The sequence below is a fragment of the Nicotiana tomentosiformis genome, chromosome 1 (assembly GCF_000390325.3).
Source record: "Nicotiana tomentosiformis chromosome 1, ASM39032v3, whole genome shotgun sequence".
NCBI lineage: Eukaryota > Viridiplantae > Streptophyta > Magnoliopsida > Solanales > Solanaceae > Nicotiana > Nicotiana tomentosiformis.
Genome location: NC_090812.1, coordinates 77,151,485 through 77,170,177, shown reverse-complemented (window position 1 = coordinate 77,170,177; position 18,693 = coordinate 77,151,485). Strand labels below are relative to the sequence as shown.

General features: G+C 38.1%; 2 protein-coding genes across 3 annotated transcripts; both read left to right on the top strand.

The window, feature by feature from the left end:
* The first annotated feature begins 8,669 nt into the window (after positions 1–8,669).
* On the top strand, positions 8,670–15,732 carry LOC104113315 (uncharacterized). Of its 2 annotated transcripts, none has more exons than XM_009623436.4 (11): positions 8,670–8,817; positions 8,898–8,983; positions 9,332–9,437; positions 10,382–10,480; positions 10,572–10,637; positions 11,259–11,375; positions 11,690–11,764; positions 12,562–12,664; positions 12,850–12,897; positions 14,601–14,722; positions 14,809–15,732. In XM_009623436.4, the coding sequence occupies exons 1-11, from the start codon at positions 8,749–8,751 to the stop codon at positions 14,899–14,901; spliced, it is 984 nt and encodes a 327-aa protein (XP_009621731.1). In that variant the 5' UTR covers positions 8,670–8,748; the 3' UTR covers positions 14,902–15,732. The 2 variants fall into 2 exon arrangements, with proteins under 2 accessions (XP_009621731.1, XP_009621730.1); XM_009623435.4 differs by having other exon boundaries at positions 9,329–9,437.
* A 1,024-nt stretch (positions 15,733–16,756) lies between these two features.
* On the top strand, positions 16,757–17,665 carry LOC104113316 (uncharacterized). Its single transcript, XM_009623438.3, has one exon. It carries the CDS (start codon positions 16,821–16,823, stop codon positions 17,418–17,420), a length of 600 nt encoding a protein of 199 aa, XP_009621733.1. The 5' UTR covers positions 16,757–16,820; the 3' UTR covers positions 17,421–17,665.
* Positions 17,666–18,693: the final 1,028 nt, after the last annotated feature.

Genomic DNA, 18,693 nt, shown 5'->3' with positions numbered 1-18,693 from the left:
GTTGATTGTAGAGGAACCTCAAATACTGTTAGTGCTATCTTCGACACCGATTCGTGATCGACCTTAGATTCTAAGTTAACATGATCCATTGTTGCCTTGTTAAAAACCTTGCCGATAAACCCAATTGGGACAAAAATTGTTCAAGGGAAAAAGAGTACAACGCGTGCTTTCAGACCTAAAGACCTGGCGCCGCTCCTTGTCGGCCACCTACCAGTGTTAGTCCGAAAATAAAAAGAAATGAAATGGGGTCGTACCTTGGCAGTAATATCGTTTTAGGTGAGTTATGTTCTAATTGTTCGGTAGCTATTCTCCGTTTGTCATTCCGAGCTTATAGGATCCTTTCCCTGTGACCTCGAGAATCTGGTATGGTCCTTCCCAGTTCGGACCCAATTTTCCTTCGTTCGAATTCTGGGTGCTTAGTGTGATCTTCCTTTGTACTAAGTCCCCGACATTGAAGTATCAAAGGTTGGCCCTTCGGTTGTAATACCTCTCGATCCGTTACTTTTGGGCGGCCAATCGAACAAGGGCGGTTTCACACCTTTCATCCAATAGCTTCAAGCTCGTGTTCATGGCCTCATCATTTGATTCCTTTGTTGCATATCGAAATATGATACTCGGCTGACCGACTTTGACTGGTATTAGAGCTTCGGTGCTATAAACTAATGAGAATGGGGTAGCCCCGGTACTGGTCTTTGAAGTCGTGCGATATGCCCAAAGAACTTCCGGCAGGATCTATATTCATTTTCCCTTAGCGTCGGTCAACCTTTTCTTAAGGTTTTGGATTATGGTTTTGTTGGTCGATTCAGCATGTCCGTTCCCACTGGGGTGGTATGGGGTGGACAAGATCCTTTTGATCTTATGATCTTCGAGAAACTTAGTCACTTTGCTGCCAATAAATTATTTCCCGTTGTCTCATACGATTTCAGATGGCATCCCGAACTGACATATGATGTGGTCCCAAATGAAGTCAATAACCTCCTTCTCCCTGATTTTCTCGTATGTTTGGGCTTCAACACACTTAGAAAAATAATCAGTCATAAATAAGATAAATTGAGATTTACTTGGTGCCCATGGAAGAGGGCCAACAATGTCCATTCCCCACTTCATGAATGGCAATAGAGACAAGACCGAATGCAACAGTTCTCCGGGTTGATGAATCATTAGAGCATGCCTTTGACAATTATCACATTTTTGTACGAAAATCCTTCGTATCTTTTTCCATATTGATCCAGTAATAGCCGGCTCTGATTATCTTTCGAACTAATGATTCGGCGCCTGAGTGGTTCCCACAGGTGCCTTCGTGGACTTTCCTCAGAACGTACTCGGTATCTCCCGATCCCAGACATATAGCTAGTGGGCCATCGAACATTCTTATGAACAAGGTTCCGTCTTCGGTCAAGCAAAATCGAGCTGCCTTTGTGCACGGGGCCCTCGACTCTTTAGGATTTGCGGGTACTTGGCAGGTCCTCAAATATTCTATGTATTTATTCCTCCAATCCCAAGTTAGGCTTGTAGAGTTTATTTTGACGTGACCTTCCTCTACTACCAATCTCGTGAGTTGTACGACTGCCCCCGATTTGAACTCATCGCCCTCGAACGAAGAGCCTAAGTTTGCAAGTGCATCGACCTTACTATTCTGATCTCGAGTTATGTGATGCAAGGTCCACTCTTTGAATCGATGTAATGTGACATGTAACTTATCCAGGTACCTTTGCATTCGTTCTTCTCTGACTTCGAACGTTCCGTTAACTTGATTTACCACAAGGAGGGAGTCGCACTTAGCTTCGATCACCTCCGCCTCTGAGATCTTTACCAGTTCGAGACCTGCAATCATGGCCTCATATTCGGCCTGATTGTTAGTCAATTTCACAGTTTGAATGGATTGTCTGACTATGTTGCTTGTGGGTGGATTCAGTACGTGCCAAGTCCGGACCCCTTTACGTTTGATGCACCGTCCGTAAAGAGGGTCCAGATTCTCGAAGACGTCCCGAGTTTACCAGTAACTCTTTTTTGACCTCGGGTATTAGGGCCAGCATGAAGTCGACCACGAAATCTGCCAAAATTAGAGACTTAATGGTCGTCCGAGGTCGATATTCAATATCGTACCCATTGATTTCTACGGCCCATTTGACCAGTCGCCCCGAGAGTTCGGGCTTATGCATTATATTTCGCAATGGGTAAGTTGTCACAACACATATAGGGTGGCACTGAAAGTACGGTTTTAGTTTCCTAGAGGCGCTTAGCAAAGCGAGCGCTAGTCTTTTCAAGTGAGAATATCTAGTTTTGGCCTCACCAAAGGTCTGGCTAACATAATAAATCGGAAATTGCGTACCTTGTTCTTCCCGAACTAGGACTCCATTTACCGCTATCTCCGATACTGCCAAATACAAGTATATTTGTTCATCCGCCTTCGGTGTGTGAAACAGTGGCGGGCTTGATAGGTATCGCTTGAGTTCTTCCAAGGCGCGTTGGAATTTCGGGGTCTATGTGAAGTTGTTTTTCTTCTTCAACAACGAGAAAAATCGATGACTCTTATCGGAAGACCTCGAGATAAACTGTCCCAGGGTATCTATGCATCCGGTTAGCCTTTGTACGGCCTTCACGTTGTCCACTACCGTGATATCCTCAATGGCTTTGATCTTGTCGGGGTTGATCTCGATTCCCCGATTGGATACCATGAACCCAAGAAATTTACCTGATCCGACTCGGAACGCGCATTTTTCCGGATTCAGCTTCATGTTGTATTTCTTTAGTATACTGAAGGTTTCCTGCAAATGCTTTAAACGGTCATCTGCTCGCAGGGACTTAACTAACATATCATCAATGTAAACTTCCATATATTTTCCTATTTGTTCTTCGAACATTCAGTTTACTGGGCGTTGGTAAGTGGCACCCACAGTTTTTAACCCAAATGGCATTACATTATAACAGTATGTGCCGTACTTAGTGATGAAAAAGGTATTTTCTTGATTATCCGGGTTAATTTGTATTTAGTTATACCCAAAATAGGCATCGAGAAAGTTGAGGATCTCGTGGTCGGGCATGGCGTCGATCATGCGATCGATGTTAGGTAACGAGAAAGAGTCTTTGAGGCATGCCTTATTTAAATACTTGTAATACACACACATTCTTAGTTTATTCCCTTTTTAGGGACTACCACTACGTTTTCTAGCCATTCCGGGTATTTGACTTCACGGATGGACCCTATTTTAAGGAGTTTAATTACCTCGTCTTTGATGAAAGCATGCTTGATCTCGGACTGCGGTCTCCTTTTCTGCTTGATCAGATGGAATTTCGGGTCCAAGATTAGTTTGTGAGTAAGAATCTCCAGTGGAATCCCTGTCATATCGAGATGAGACCAAGCAAAACAATCCATATTAGCAATAAGAAATTAAATGAGTCTTTTTTCCTGAGCTCGGGAGTTAATCGCGTGCCTAGGTATACCTTTCGATCGGGCAGATGTTCGATCAGTATGACTTGCTCCAACTCTTCGACAATCGATTTAGTAGCATCAGAATCATTGAGATCTATAAAGGATTGAGGAACGTAATCGTCGTCTTCCTCAATCCCTTGCTTGTCCGATTGGGTCGAGGCTGGCATCGATGATTGCTATTTGGCTTCTTGTTTAGCTTTCGAACCTGAGTCCTTTGTTGATGAGAGTGTTGATATCGGAATTACTTCATCGACAGCAAACATCTTCTTTGCGGCGGGTTGCTCCCCGTAAACCGTCTTTATCCCTTCTAGTGTCGGAAATTTTAATACCTGGTGAAGGGTCGAGGGCACAACCCTCATGTTGTGGATCCATGGCCTCCCGAATAGGACATTGTACCTCATATCCCCTTCGATCACATAAAACTTGGTCTCCTGGGTGGTACCAGCTACGTTTGCCGACAACATTATTTCTCCCTTAGTAGTTTCGCAAGCCATATTGAATTCGTTTAGCACTCGGGCCGCAGGCACGATTTGGTCCTGTATGCCGAGTTGTTCTACGACCCTCGATCGAATGATGTTGGCCAAACTACCTAGATAAATTAACACACATGTAACTCGAGTTTTATTCATGAGTACAGAAATTACCAGTGCATCATTATGGGGCTGCATGATTCCTTCTGCGTCCTCGTCGTTGAAAGATAAAGTTCCTTCTGGTATGTAATCCCGGGTCCGTTTTTTATTATGATTGATACTTTGGTGCGTTTTATCACCGGACCTTGAGGAACATCGACCCATCCGATGATCATATAAATGACGTGTTAGGGCTCGTCTTGTTCATTCTGTTTATTGGAATCCCTGTTTCTGAAATGATTCTAAGCTCGGTCGCTTAAGAATTCTCGAAGATGCTCGTTGTTGAATAACTGGGCTACTTCTTCTCTTAATTGTCGACAATCCTCCGTTCTGTGGCCATGTGTGCCATGATATTTGCATATTTGGTTGGGATCCCTTTGTATTTGATCGGTTTGTATAGGTTGAGGCCATCTGGTATCTTTGATACGTCCGATAGCTTATAAGATGGCGGCTGCGTCAACACTAAAGTTGTACTCCGATAACCGAGGTGCCTCTTTGGGTCCGATGGGCTTGTCGAAGCCGTTCTTACTCATGAGACCTCGAGACCTCTGACCTTGATCACTTCTTCTTTCATTTCGTACAAGATTCCGCCTAGGTCCGCCGCTTCTGCGATCTCCATTATATGGCTGATATCATTCTCTGTTCGACCCCAATTCTCGGTCGATATCCCTCTTAATTTTGTCGACGGGTCTGATAGGATAAATGGACCCGGAATGAGCCCCGAGTTGGTCATCTTCGACCCTAATCTTCGATTGATACCGATTATGTACATCGACCCAAGTGACAGTCTGGTATTCTATCAAACTCTGCTTCAATTGTTGCGAAGCCACCGAGCTTCGAATATTGAGTCCTTGGGAGAAAGCTTGAACTGCCCAATCGTCGGCAACTGGTGGTAGGTCCATCCGTTCCATTTGGAATCGAGACACGAATTCTCTGAGCATTTCGTTGTCCTTATGCCTTACCTTGAAAAGGTACGATTTTCGAGTTTAGACAATGATGGCTACGGCATGTGCCTTTACGAAAGAATCTGCAAACATAGCAAACGAGTCAATAGAATTAGGTGGCAAATTATGGTACCATATCATAGCCCACTTTGACAAGGTCTCTCCAAATTTCTTTAGCAAGACTGATTCGATCTCGTCATCCTCTAGATCATTCCCTTTGATAGAGCATGTGTAAAAGGTGACATGCTCGTTCGGGTCGGTCGTTCCATTATATTTAGAAATTTCGGGCATTCAGAATTTCTTGGGAATCGGCTTGGGAGCCGCGCTCGGGGGGAAAGGCTTTTGCACGAACTTTTTGGGGTCCAGACCCTTTTAATATCGATGGTGCCCCCGGGATTTGATCGACCCTGGAATTGTAAGTTTCCACCTTTTATCGTTTGCCTCGATCTTCTTTTCCCCCGACTCGATTCGTTTTGTCAACTCTTCGAGCATCTTCATGATTGCAGGGTCGGTCCCCGATTCTTGGAGTTGTGCTATCGCTGCCTTTTGAGCCTGCAACATTTCGAAGATTACTCGCAGGATGATCCCACCTTTTTTGCCGCCATGGGTGCTTTGAGCGGCCGATCGAACATCCCTACAGACACTGACCTCGGGATCGACGGCCAAATTTGCGTTAATGGCTAAATGCGAACTGACGTCAACCGGATATATAGCCGGAACTCCATCGAGATTGACCGAAGGTACATTGTTCCCTGGTGCTATGTTGTCATTCTCGCCGTGGTGGCCAGAATCATTGTCAACGTGAAGGGGTGCTGATTGTGAGTTTGACATTTTGGTCCTAGAATAAAAAATACTCCAAAAAACAAGTGTAAAATAGTGTGTGTTATGAAAGTTTGCACCAAATAATCACTATTATCCTTAGCCCCACGGTGGGCGCCAAACTATTTACCCTTAAAAACGGATAACAATTGAATTTATACGCGGTTTTAAGGATACGTGATATAACTTGGTATAAATTAAGAAGACAAATTAATATTGAAATTGACAATAGAAAAATAAATGCAAACCACGCGTATCGAATTGGCTTGGCCCTCGAGTTTGACCACATTCAAACCAAAAATGTTTCAACTGAAGTATGAACATGCTAATAGAGTAACAAGATAATAAAAGCTAGAAAGTGTCAGTATATTGCTTTATGTTGCGTTGATATGATGTCTATTACAAATGATTAGACCCCCTTTATATAGTAGGGGTGTCCTACTCTTGGTACAATTCTATACAGGGTAAAAAATCTTATGATTTGCTAATTACTCGGCCTCTCCTTGATACGTGCCGAGATTTCCGTCGTGATCCTCGACCGATCGCGGATATTTCGGTTGTCCGTTATTTGACTCGGTAAGTTTTTCCCGATCTTGCTCGGTCTCGATCTTGCTTGATCTCGATCTTGATCGGTCTTTAGGTCACGAGCTCGACGATCTAATTTTGCATCATGGTTCGATATAATACGAGGTCGAACTTTAACCTATCATATTCTAGTCTCGATTAATCACACAAGGGACGAGCCCGATTTTGACCGTATACAATATATATATATATATATATATATATATATATAGTGTGAATTTGATTATGTATGCTGGTTTTCCTCCTCAGAATAGTCAAAGGAAGGTATCAATTATAAGCTCATGAATCACGATTCTCTGATTGGTTGACCACCAGTTCTTAACTATATTCTTAAACTTCACTTTAGTTTTTCCACACTTAAAGGTGTAATCTAGCTGTTAATAAAATTATTGAAAATCATAAACCAATAAGGCTAAAATCCCAGCATAAGGAAAAAACAGCTAAATAACTTTTCTTATCTATCTAAACTTTGATTGGCTGAATAATTGAAATGTACCCAAGGTAGTAAACATATCAAAAATTTAAGAGAAAGAAAACCGACGCTTTTCTACCTTGCCTGTTGTTCTAGAGTTCATATTGTCAGCCCCCATTACTAGTTTGGCTTAATAAATCTTTATAGCAGTCCAACATATAGAAGCAGGGATAGGATTTGAAGTTACTGAATTCGGAATTCTAATATTTTTATATTATTGAGTTCTAAAATAAAAATATATACCTATTTAATGAATTTTTTAAAATAAATATATAATTGAAATAAAAGTTACTGAATTCGACTGAACTCGTTATCGAAGTTTTACCTCCGGCCCTAATGAAATAGGTGGGGGAAAGTTGGGAAAAGAAAAGTTCAATATTCTCAAGGAGGGTTGTGCTTTTATTAAGGATCACAAAATGACAAACATCACTTTTTCAGGATTGGGATATGGATGAGATCTTTAGAACATCTTAGAAGGAAGACTAGAATATTTAAGAATTGTAGATCTTGCAACTTGTTGAAACCCATTGATTGGATGAGAACTGAGAAGATAAGGAACAAAAGAATCATAAAATATGATTATTATTAAATAAAATTAATGATGGTGGATATGACGTTATTCAAGAATGAATAGTTCTCCATTATGTATTGTATATGTCGTTAAATGGTTTAAAGTTCCAACTTCTAATGCTTTCTCACATGGAACTGGAATTTGAGGATCAAAAAGTGATGCCTATGGGCCATATGCATTGTACTAGAAAGTTGAAACCATATGTTTTTGCTAATCTCTTTCCTACTTTCTTTTACTCTTTTTTTCCTTATATTTTCTTAAATCAAGAAAATATGGAGGTCGAGAAAAATAGACCACTCATTGTCATGAAGGGACAATATTGTGCTACTGGAAAGAAGCACTTAAAAATATTAAGATGTTTTTTGTTTGCACTTATAGAAATTTGAATGTGAATTATCAAATCTTAGCTTATTAAGTGTATTTAGTTTTTCTTTGACAATCACTTATTAGTTTTTAATAAGTTTGGATCACTCAAATCTTATACAAAGCCTTAAAATTATATATTTATTTATTTTTAATAAAAATAAATAATTACATTCAGATGCTGTGAGAAAACCTCTTAATTACCTACTATCCAGATCTTAATCTTCCAAAAACAAACATGGCCCTAGACCCTGATATTAGTAGTTAATGTCTCTGTGCAAACTTTGAATTTAGGAGTATGTTCAGTGTGATCCTATTTTAGAATCTAGCTTGAGATTTATATAAATCTATTTCATGTTTTATTTTTCACCCCATCTCATTCTGGTTTGTATCATCTTGGTTTGGCAAAGTGGGCTCAAAAATTCTGAAAGCCCATGAGACTCTCAAGTAGGTTTTTATAGGAGATTGTTACACAAATAGCCGGCCAGATTCAGTGTTTACCTTCTAGCTAGTAAGATTATACATTAATTATATATAGTTATACACATATTATGTATGAATTATTATATATATATATATATATATATATATATATATATATATATATATATATATATTACATATTCTCCTATTATTTTTAATTTAAGAAATTAGATGGATGGCTATTTGAGTTAATTCTTCTTTCTATAGCTTGAAGGCTTGAACTAAAATCCAATACAAGTTTATGGGCTTAATGTATTAAAAAGCCCATTACTGGTTAACTTAGTCTGTGACACGAATTACTGTGCAGCCCAGCCCAATAGAGTGTTGCGTGGGCCCGGGTAACGCGAGATGAGAATCGTAACGTTTTGGCTATGTGTCTCCCTCTCAGCCTCTCTCCCGCCATTCCTTAAAACACCGTAAACACCATTACCAAAAATCAAAGCTTGAAAATGGCAACTATTTTGTCAATAACACCAGTTGCAATTCGATTATTCCCTTCAAATTCACAGCGCTATCTGGTACTTTCTTCGCATTTTCAAGTCTCAATCTTTACCTTTTAAATTGCAACATTATTCATTGCTTTTTCTTATAAATGCAGTGTTACTTGCATAGAACAATGAGAATGGGGGAAGCAGGGATTCACATTCAGAAGCATTATCAAATTTCTTTCATATTCAACAAGAGGTTGGCAAAAATCTCTTTCATTAGTCTTCCTTTCGTACAACTTTTATGAACTCAAACTGATTTAAATAGTCACATTTTAAGCTTTGATGTGATATTTCTCTATTAAACTAACATTTCAATTTACATATAAGTATTATTTTCCACTATCACTGTACTATTATATTAGTCAAAATAAATGTCTTAGATATTTTCATTTTGGGCAGTGCTGGTTATATTTCTGGATCATTAGGATGAAGATTGAAGGAAATCTTTACTTGTTAAGACAATTTAGTGATGTTCAAGTACTTTTTCCGTTTTCTATAGGTGACATACTGATGCTCAAGTTAATTGTTTGGGTATATTAAGCAGGAGAAAATTCATATGTGCAGTCAGTAAAGATGCTGAGGAATCTTTCAAAAAGACTGTGGAGGTGGATAGGCTTATAGATACATTGAGGGAGGCAAGTGATAAGGAAGTAAGTTGATCTGCTCTCATTTTCTTCAAGGCTTTATCCCAGAAGCATATCTCAGCTGCTCTCGATTTCTTTTTATAACCGTGGTGTTTGGGCAACTTGCATGCGACTCGACTAATCCACCTGTTACGTGCTACCTCCCATCTGTATAGGTAGCAGGTAACTCTATCTACCAAGGCTTAAAGCCTTAAACAGATGGGAAGAATGCACCTAATGTCTTTTATCTCTATAGGGATTTAAACCGTGGTCTCCCCATGGTCCATTCCTGCTTGCTCTGGATCCAGTGATTCACACTAGAGTAATAACTAATAAGACCACAAGTAGAAAGGTAATCCTACCAAAAGATGTACACCTGCAAAATATCACAGCAGTAAGACCACTAATTACTCGATGACGACGAGAATAATTGCTTTGTGCTAGTTCTTATCTAGATATGCCTCTGATTTGCATTCACCTAAAGCATTCTCAGTGTCCACTGCTGATTAATTGGCAAGATAGCTAATAGGCATATTCTACTGTGTGCCTGCAGCAGCTTCTAGTTTGCACTTATCCTCATCTACCTGCATTCAATTGCACGCAATGTCTTGTCAGTTTCAAAAGCATGTAGCAATGTTGCTGTCAATCATGAGGCTGCTAGTGTAGCTGCGAGTTCTTCTGTATCAATGAATTTGCTTCTGTCTGTTAGTTGGGGAATTCTGGTCAAGCCCTCTCTTTCCTTTTCAACACAGTGGGCCTAGTTTGTTGCTGTGTAGTGCAATTTGTTGGATTATAGGTTTGATTGTCCTGATAAGCTCTCTATTGTTGTGAATCTGAACATGCTATGATACCCTTAAAGAGCTATGAAATAGATAGCTGTACTAGTCATCAAGTTGGGACCATTTCTCTATCTCAGCTTTGATCTAGATTGATGACATGTTCCTTTATGATTCTTTGTATTATGGTTGCAGCTGCCACAGCTAGTTGTGGAGAATGTTCTCGCTTTCAACGAGAGCTTTTGGATAAGACTTGCAGCTAGAGCAGACACCTGCAAATCTGACGATGACAAAGCATGGTTCCATTTCTTATTATTTTCAGGTGGTTTATGCCTCATAATTTCTTTCAACTTCCAGAATAAGCTTTGTCGACTTTCTTTTGCAGAAAGACTACGAAGAGCTGGCGTTGTCGGTAATGAACATCGTAGATCGTCTTGTTCACAAGACAAAAGTATATGTTCTATCTCCCTTTTGAACTACGCATAACAAGTGCATGTATTTTTGGTGCCTATCTGATCATAAGTAACTTCTCTTTAGCATCAGATTAGGGCTGTACATGTTATTGGAGAGATGGAGATGAACAATGAGGAGAAATAGTCATGGATTTTCCACTTGATCATATAAAAAGGGATTTTTACACAAATAGCTGGCCAGATTCACTATTTACTTTTTCTAGCCTGTGTACATAGATTATACATTGATTATACATAGTTATACATATATTATACATCCTCCAGCTATTTTTAGTTTAAGAAATTAGATGGGCGGCTATTTGGTTAAGTCTTCAAATAAAAATAATGAAATATCAAAGCTAAGAAAAGAAAATTTCTTGAGTATTTCCATATGATAGGATTTGAGTGTATGATGTGTTATTTGTCTTCTTCCATGTTCCTCACATCTCCACACATAAAGCACGCCGCTCCTTTTTTTTTTCTCTTTCTATTCTCAACCCTCATTTACCCTGCCACAGAAGGTTCGCTTGGTACTAGTGACCACAACAATAATACTTTTATGCTATGTAAATCATATGAGCAACGATCAGTTTCTAATGGCATTTCCTTTCTCCCTGCAGGAAAAGATAGATTCATCTACTGACGTGCTCAAAGCAATCTTAGAACCTGTGCTTGATGAAGTAGAAGAAATTTCTTGGCCTGTTAGTGATCCTGAGGCTCTCAGTCTTATGGAGAAAGTATGTCATTTCATCCTGTCTTATTTGAACTAGTTTTCATAGTTGACTCTTTTGAAATGCCATGCCAGGGTCAAGACCTGAAGTGAGCATCATCTTCTCTTAAGTCAAAAGTAAGGGGGTGCAAGGAGGAGGTTGAGTAATGGAACTATGCTACAATTCTTACTTATTCAAAAAAAAAAAAAAGAACTATGCTAGAGTTCTGTTGAGTGTTCATGTAATCTATTGTACATAGAATTTCGTTTTCTTTTTTATATGATTTTTCTTGGGCATTATCACTATGTGTTATACCTGTTTTAGTTTACTTTAACATTCAGGAAATAAATCAAAGGGAGCAAGAAGGCCAACTTGATGAAGGGTTCCTCTCAGAAGTCAATGCACAGTTGCGGCAAGTGAGTCTTTTTGAGTTAATTTCACAGCCTAGTTCTCTTTTATGGTTTAGGTTTACTCCGGATCTTTGTACTCTGGCATTGTGATTTAGTTTAATGCATATTTTATTTTTTCTTTCTCTCATCTGGGAGTCAGATTACTTGACATGGGAAACCTTCCAGCTGAAATTGAAGATTCTAACTTGGACCCAGAATTCACTCTTTTATCTTTCATGTATGCAAAAGAGTTGTCAAAAAAGAGAACAATATGTTGGGGCAGCTTGTGAGACATGGCCGTTAAACAAAATGACTGTAATAGTAATGGACAAAAAGAATGCATAGATGGAACATATGTCAATTTTGGTTTTAGGTTTTACAAGGAACTAGAAAGATTCTAAATAGTTATCTGCATGTATTGTTCCTAACACGTACTCCTCCCTGCTGGTCTTGCCTTTATGGGGTTTTTGTTTAACTGAAATAAAGGGTAGTTTTGAAAATAGAAATGGTTTCCCTACTCCGTCATGGCCTCCCTCTTCTAATACTTCTTCATTCATCAGACTCACTTCCTCATATTTTGTTGTGTTTCCTGACAACTTCCTTAACAGTAAATTCACCCCCTTCTTAGTTTTGGAACTTGTTCTCCCTATTCGGTTTAACAGTAAATGAATTTGTTCTTTTGTTAACAGTAAATAATTTTAAGCTTGAGTTGGCAAACAAAGCTTTCAAGTCACAAGCAAACTCTGTTTATACGAGGAATGATCATTATAGTGCTCTTTCTTTCACAGAGAAGGGGTAATAGTACTGAACTTTTCACTGTGTAGGCTAAAAAAGACGGGGACAAGCCAGGACTTGAAGCTATGTTACAAAAGGTTCTGCAATTGTATGCTTCCAGAGTGCTATCAAAGCGGAGTTATGCAAAAAAAGGTCTGTTTATTGCTTAATGCCATTTGACTTAATTGTTAAGTGATGAACTAGTTTTATTTATTTTCTAGGCCATCGGAATAAATCTTTTGTAATTGCGAAGTTGAAGCCATTGTGTTCGTTTGCTGGCATGTTCAATCTGAAAACAAGAATTTGTTGTTCTAATCCTTGCTTTGCTTTTGGTGCAGGAAATGAAGTGTTAAAAGCTGAACAGTTTCTTGAGAGCATTATCAAAGGTATCTCTCAGTTATGAGCTTATTATAAACAGGCATCAGGGATTCATATTAGTTGAATTGTGAGACCACCTCATCTATATGTTTAAGTTGCTAGAGACGACACACTTATATTTGTTTAATCATGTCTTCAGCACATCCATCTTTTTAATTGCTTAATCATGTCTTCAACATACTTATGCTAGAGAGGACATACTTATATGACGAGGCAGAGAGTCGTACAGATATTGAGATATTTTAGCTCTCTGCCTCGTTGTTCTAATTGTTTTATCTCTTGTGGGTGGAGTCATTCTGATTATCCCACATCAGATAATGGCCACCAACCTTGCAGTTTCTGAAGCTCATCCTGGTATTGGGTCTACTGTCTTAAGAGGCTGAGCTTGTATTGCACTTGCAGCAATGCATGCAGCATGCCGCAGTTCATATCATGAGGCTCTTAAATTCTATAATGTTAATAAAATGAATATTCTTCTTCCCCTCTTGCATCAATTCACAATCTCACCAATCAATTGCAGAGTGACAGCCGTCTTTGTCTAAGATAATCTCTTCCCATTTCAGCACCAAAGTCAGCTGATCACTACCCAAGTCTCTAGTCTGGCACCTACGCCATTGGAACCGCCCCGCTAAGGAGTGCAGACTCAACTTCATATCATCTCCATTTACCTGTATTCCTCTTGATGAACCAACCGTTACGGACCTTGCAAATTTTCTGAAATACCCAATCTGTCTCTGATCTCATTTATTAGTAAAATCTATTGCAGGAGTAGACTTGAACTGTTTGTCCGTGCTCCAGTTTGAGTCGGCAGTTACAGAACTTTTTATTCCCATTGAATTGTTGAATTAGGGAAGAAATAGTGGTGTGCACTATGAATTTGGTACACTAGATAAAGTTGATTGTCGTTATAGTAGCTTTAAAATCGGAGAGGAAAGGTGTTAGTCTGTTATATTTTTATGTTCATGATGCTTTCTTGTCTTGCCTGTTTGTTACGTAAAATTGGTTAAGTGAACAACTTTTCCAGCATAAATCTCAATCCCTGGTCATTTTAAGATTTGCTATTCTAGCATTGCTTCTGCGCTAAAGGAGAAAGTGTTAGTTTTCTGGTTTTAGGTTTTAGTAGTTGTCATGGATTCCCTTCTCAGTTTGCTATCAAAGGTGTATTTAGACACTGATAAAGCCTAAAAAAAAATACAAAGCAAGAGAAAAAAAAAAGACATATGAGGCATAATAAGCAAATTATTTCGAGGATGGAAATAGATGATCTGCTCAGTAACCATACTCTAAGGTGGAGGTTTTTGAGTCTTCAGTAATGGAGTTCAGGTGGTGTAATAGGTTTGTGTTGATATACCATATCAAGATCATTGTTTTACAGTAATTTACATCTCTTACTCTTCACACGAAGGTAACCTGTAGTTTCAGATACCACAAGGGTAAAATTCATCTTTTTGGGGGGCAATGGAGTAATTAGACTCTCTAGAGCAATGAGTTTCTCAGTTAACATTGGAACTGGACATACATGACTTATCTCTCACTGGACATACATGACTTATCTCTCCTTATGGAGTGTGACAAGCTTGTACTCGCTCTCTACGATCCATTTACCAGCAGAGCAATGAATAAATGACCTTCACCTTTTTATGAATTTACTTTACAATTGCCTAAAATGTTTATTTATCTCTCACGAAATGCATCTTACCCTTTGATGTAGCACCAGAGGAAGAATGGAACAAGCTCTTGATAGATGGTATGACTGTTGGAAAAGGTGATATTTCACCTGAGGAATTGTATGCTGTTATTAAGAAGAGAATGGAAAGGACTTTGATACGTACGGTAGGGGTGCAATAGTTGATTTTTGCTGTGGCATTCATCAAAGGATTGTTCAACATGGTTTACTCTCTCTTCTCTTTCTCTCTCAGGAAGGCGGTTCATACCAGCAGCGAGTTCTGATTGAGTATCTGAAAGGTATTGAGGCAAGAGCGGGGGAGATTGTCAAAGTACTCCAAGGTTGAGATTTGGTAGTAAACTAGTAATTACACCTGGAGGTACCATAAGTCCACATTCTTTTTACAAAAAGCATGATGGTATTCGTTTATATATCGTCATTTCTCTACCACGCATTACTGAGCAGCAACCTTTATGAAGCAATCTGAGATCCACAGTCGATCCCCTTGAGTTATGAGGTCTCTATCACGTTTAACATCTTCCATTTTTGTCCCATTGTTTTCTATTATTTTTTTCTCCACTCATGTCTAGTTTTTATCCAATTTCTCTTCTCCTGCCTCCTGTTTGGTCCCTTGTACATCAGCTAACCTGTAAGTATCCGGCATCGCAAGTTTCTCTGAGTGCAATAACACAATGTGACAGTGCAATTTGGCAATTTTAACTTGGATGCCGTTTGCATGGCCTACATTAATTGGTTGTAAACTGGTGGAACTGTACCCCCTGTCCTCGGTTAATGAAATCTATCAATTGATTTTGATTTCATAGTTAATGATTGAGCTGGTGCCTCACTGCAGCAACTGCATGCTGTGGAACTGTTTGGTATAGCTACCAGTAGATCAGTTATTTATGAAACTGCTTTCTCTATAGTATTTTTTATGACTGCAAATGTATTTTCCTAAGGTGAGCAGCTCCGCAGTTGTAAGAGTTAGCTGCTTTATTCCACATTGTTTTACTTTACCCGGTGTATCATGTATGCAGTTACTATCTCTGCTGCCTCAAACTCAACTTGCATGTGTCGTGGTTGTATTTGCAGGTGTGTCTTAGTACCTTTTATTTCTGAAGCATATGTAATTGGATTTAACTTGTATATGTTGACAATGAGAAGAACTTTTATGCTATCGGTGTAATTAACTAGGTTGCATGCATTATTTTTCAGGCTACTATTCTACTTAATTATAATCATTATTTATTGTGTCTACAATTCTAAGAAGTTCAATGAGATCAATATGATTTTTAAGACCTTTCTCAGTTCGCTTCTCTCCCCACGATCGGACTATAACATTACTAACGGGCACTGAATCGTGCACAAGATTACCAATGATCTCCAGATATATGTAACATATGATCGGACATACTCTTATTACCTTATTTTTTTGGATTTTTTTCACTTTTAGCCTGCACAATAAATTTTGTACTATAATTTTTTTTTATATAACATGAAGAATGTATATATATATATATATATATATATATATATATATATTTCGGCTATTATTTTGAGGTGGCCATACATTGTCATTTTTCCTTATTTTTTCTCATTTTAATAAATTATACTTTATCATTCTCCCTATCTTTTTTTTTAATAATAACTTCACTAATTACTTGACCATCCAAACAGACTGTAGTCTCAATCAAAATTACAAGTTTCTTGGTTTAATTACTACACTGCAATTTTCTTGCACTTACTACTCCTATTAGGTTTGCTTAAGTAATTAGTGAAGTTATTAATAACCTAAAAATAAAATAAAAAGTAACTTTCTACAACATATTAAATTGACTGACTGGGTAAATATTTCTTGGAAAAAGAAGTTAAGCCTAATTCTTTTCTTTTCTCTCTTTTTCCTTCTCCATTATTGTCGGGTCAACTTAACCCAAAACTTTAGAAGATGGTTTCCCTTGTTTCACGTCTCGAGTAAAACGATACCGTTCCGGATATTCCATAATCCATCCTATTGTTTCGGACTTTCGGTGTATTCCCAGAGAAATTTGCAAAACAAAAAGATTAGAAAAAAGAAATGCACGATACAAGCAAACGACACGTAACGTAAACCAATAAAAATGCAGCAAAAAAACAGGTGGACCAAATTGCCTAGAACTGCTACGTCACCTAAACTGCTCTTCTTATAATTACTTGTAAGTTGTATATCTCTTTCAAAGAAAAACTCCTCCATAAGTAAACTTCTAACACAAAAAAATCAGAGCCAATATGTTGAGAATCCTTAGCAAAAATCACACAACACCAAAAACAACAACAATGGTTACCAGATCTGAGTCCAAAATCGAAACTTACGATGTTATTGAAGATTTGTCTTCGTGGGAATTTGTTAATCCATCGGACGATGAACAAGAAGACAGCTACTCCTTCAGTGATCAAACTGATGATGATGAAAGTGATGAATTGATGTCAAAGGAAGATAATCCATGTGAAATCGGGTCACCGTCTTCTCCTTCACATGTTCAAATCACTGGTCCATTGCTTGTTGATCCATGTGAAATCGGGTCACCGTATTCTCCTTCACATGTTGAAACCACTGGTCCATTGCTTGTTTTTGATGTTAGGGTTGATGATGGTCATGAAGAGGAAGAGGAAGAGGAAGAGGAAGAAGAAGATTATGATGGGTATGATTTGGATGATGAGTTAGTACCAAAATGGTTGAGTGATAAATTTGGGAGACAAAGGATAAGGAAATTAGGGAAAAGGGCTTGTTCTAGAATGAACAAATCAAAAAGAGGACCTTATATATTTAACAGGCCAGGTTGTGTTCATGGAAAACATGGACTTGGTGTACAGCACAGTTATGTCTAAGGTAAATATTGCATTTTTGAGTTTCAACAAGGATGAATAACTGGGAAGTTTTAGGTTGTTTATTTAACTGGAATTATGGCTGATTTGATCTGAATATAATCTTAATTCGTGTATTTAGGACTGGTTGGAATTAGGTTGTTGTTTAATTTGGTAACTCTTTAGTTTGTTTTTAAGCCTTAGGTTGTTTACTTGGATTTGGATGTAAATATCTGAATTTATCTAATGCATTGCAATTTCAATATCCAGTCTTTTCTCTTTCCAGTATTATGTTTATTGGAATATGTCAACTATAAGGAACTCCTTTTGTTCTTCATAATTTGCACTGCACTTTGAACTCTGAAGACTCAAGTGTTAATGAGATTCTTTTTAGTAAGGACTTTGAAAAAGTATTGAATACCATAATTTGTGTGGTGATCCACAGTATCACATACTTATATTTTATGATATTGATTTCTCCTGTTAAGTAAATACTGAGTGACAATGTTGTCATGCTATGAAATAAGACACAAAATGAAGACAGATAGCACTTACATTTTATATTAAGTTGTTGATGCTTTGTGAGGCTGCAATGCTTAGGAGTTAGGAATATGGATTTTGGTACTATTTTCTTTCTCTGGACAGAGATTAAAAAAAAAGAATTGCATTTGGTATCTTAGGTTATTGGTTGGCTTTTGATGAGTAAAGGTGATTGATTTTGGTTAGAGTAACTGTAGAAGAACTTGTAAGCTGAGAAATTTTCTAGCAGTTTTGCTCCTTTTGATTATCATGAATTGGTTGAACAGAACATGTTACTCATGGTCTCTGTATTACTGCAAACATTAAAATGAAGTCACCCTCTGTATTCACATAGGCAGGCTGGGTGTTTGGTTCAATTTCGGTGCATCTCAACTATAACATGGCTAGGTGCCGGTTGATTTTGCCAACTAAGACTTAGAAGAAAATAAATTATATGCCGTCAAACTCCTTTACAATAGTCATTCTCTATAACGGTACTTTGCTATAACAACCAAGTTTCTTTTGCAACTTATATTTCATGTTATGTTATACTAATAATTATTTTCTGTAACAATACTTCACTATAACAGCTAAAAATATTCGGAATAAACTAGGTTGCTATAGAGGTTTAAATGTACTAGCATTATGTCTTTGTTAGGATTCGTTGTTATAAAGAGGTTTAACTATACTAGCATTTTATATTTTTGTTGGGATTTGAACTACGGCAGGTTTTCATCCACTATTGACCGACTAATACCATGTTTGGCCAAACTTCTCC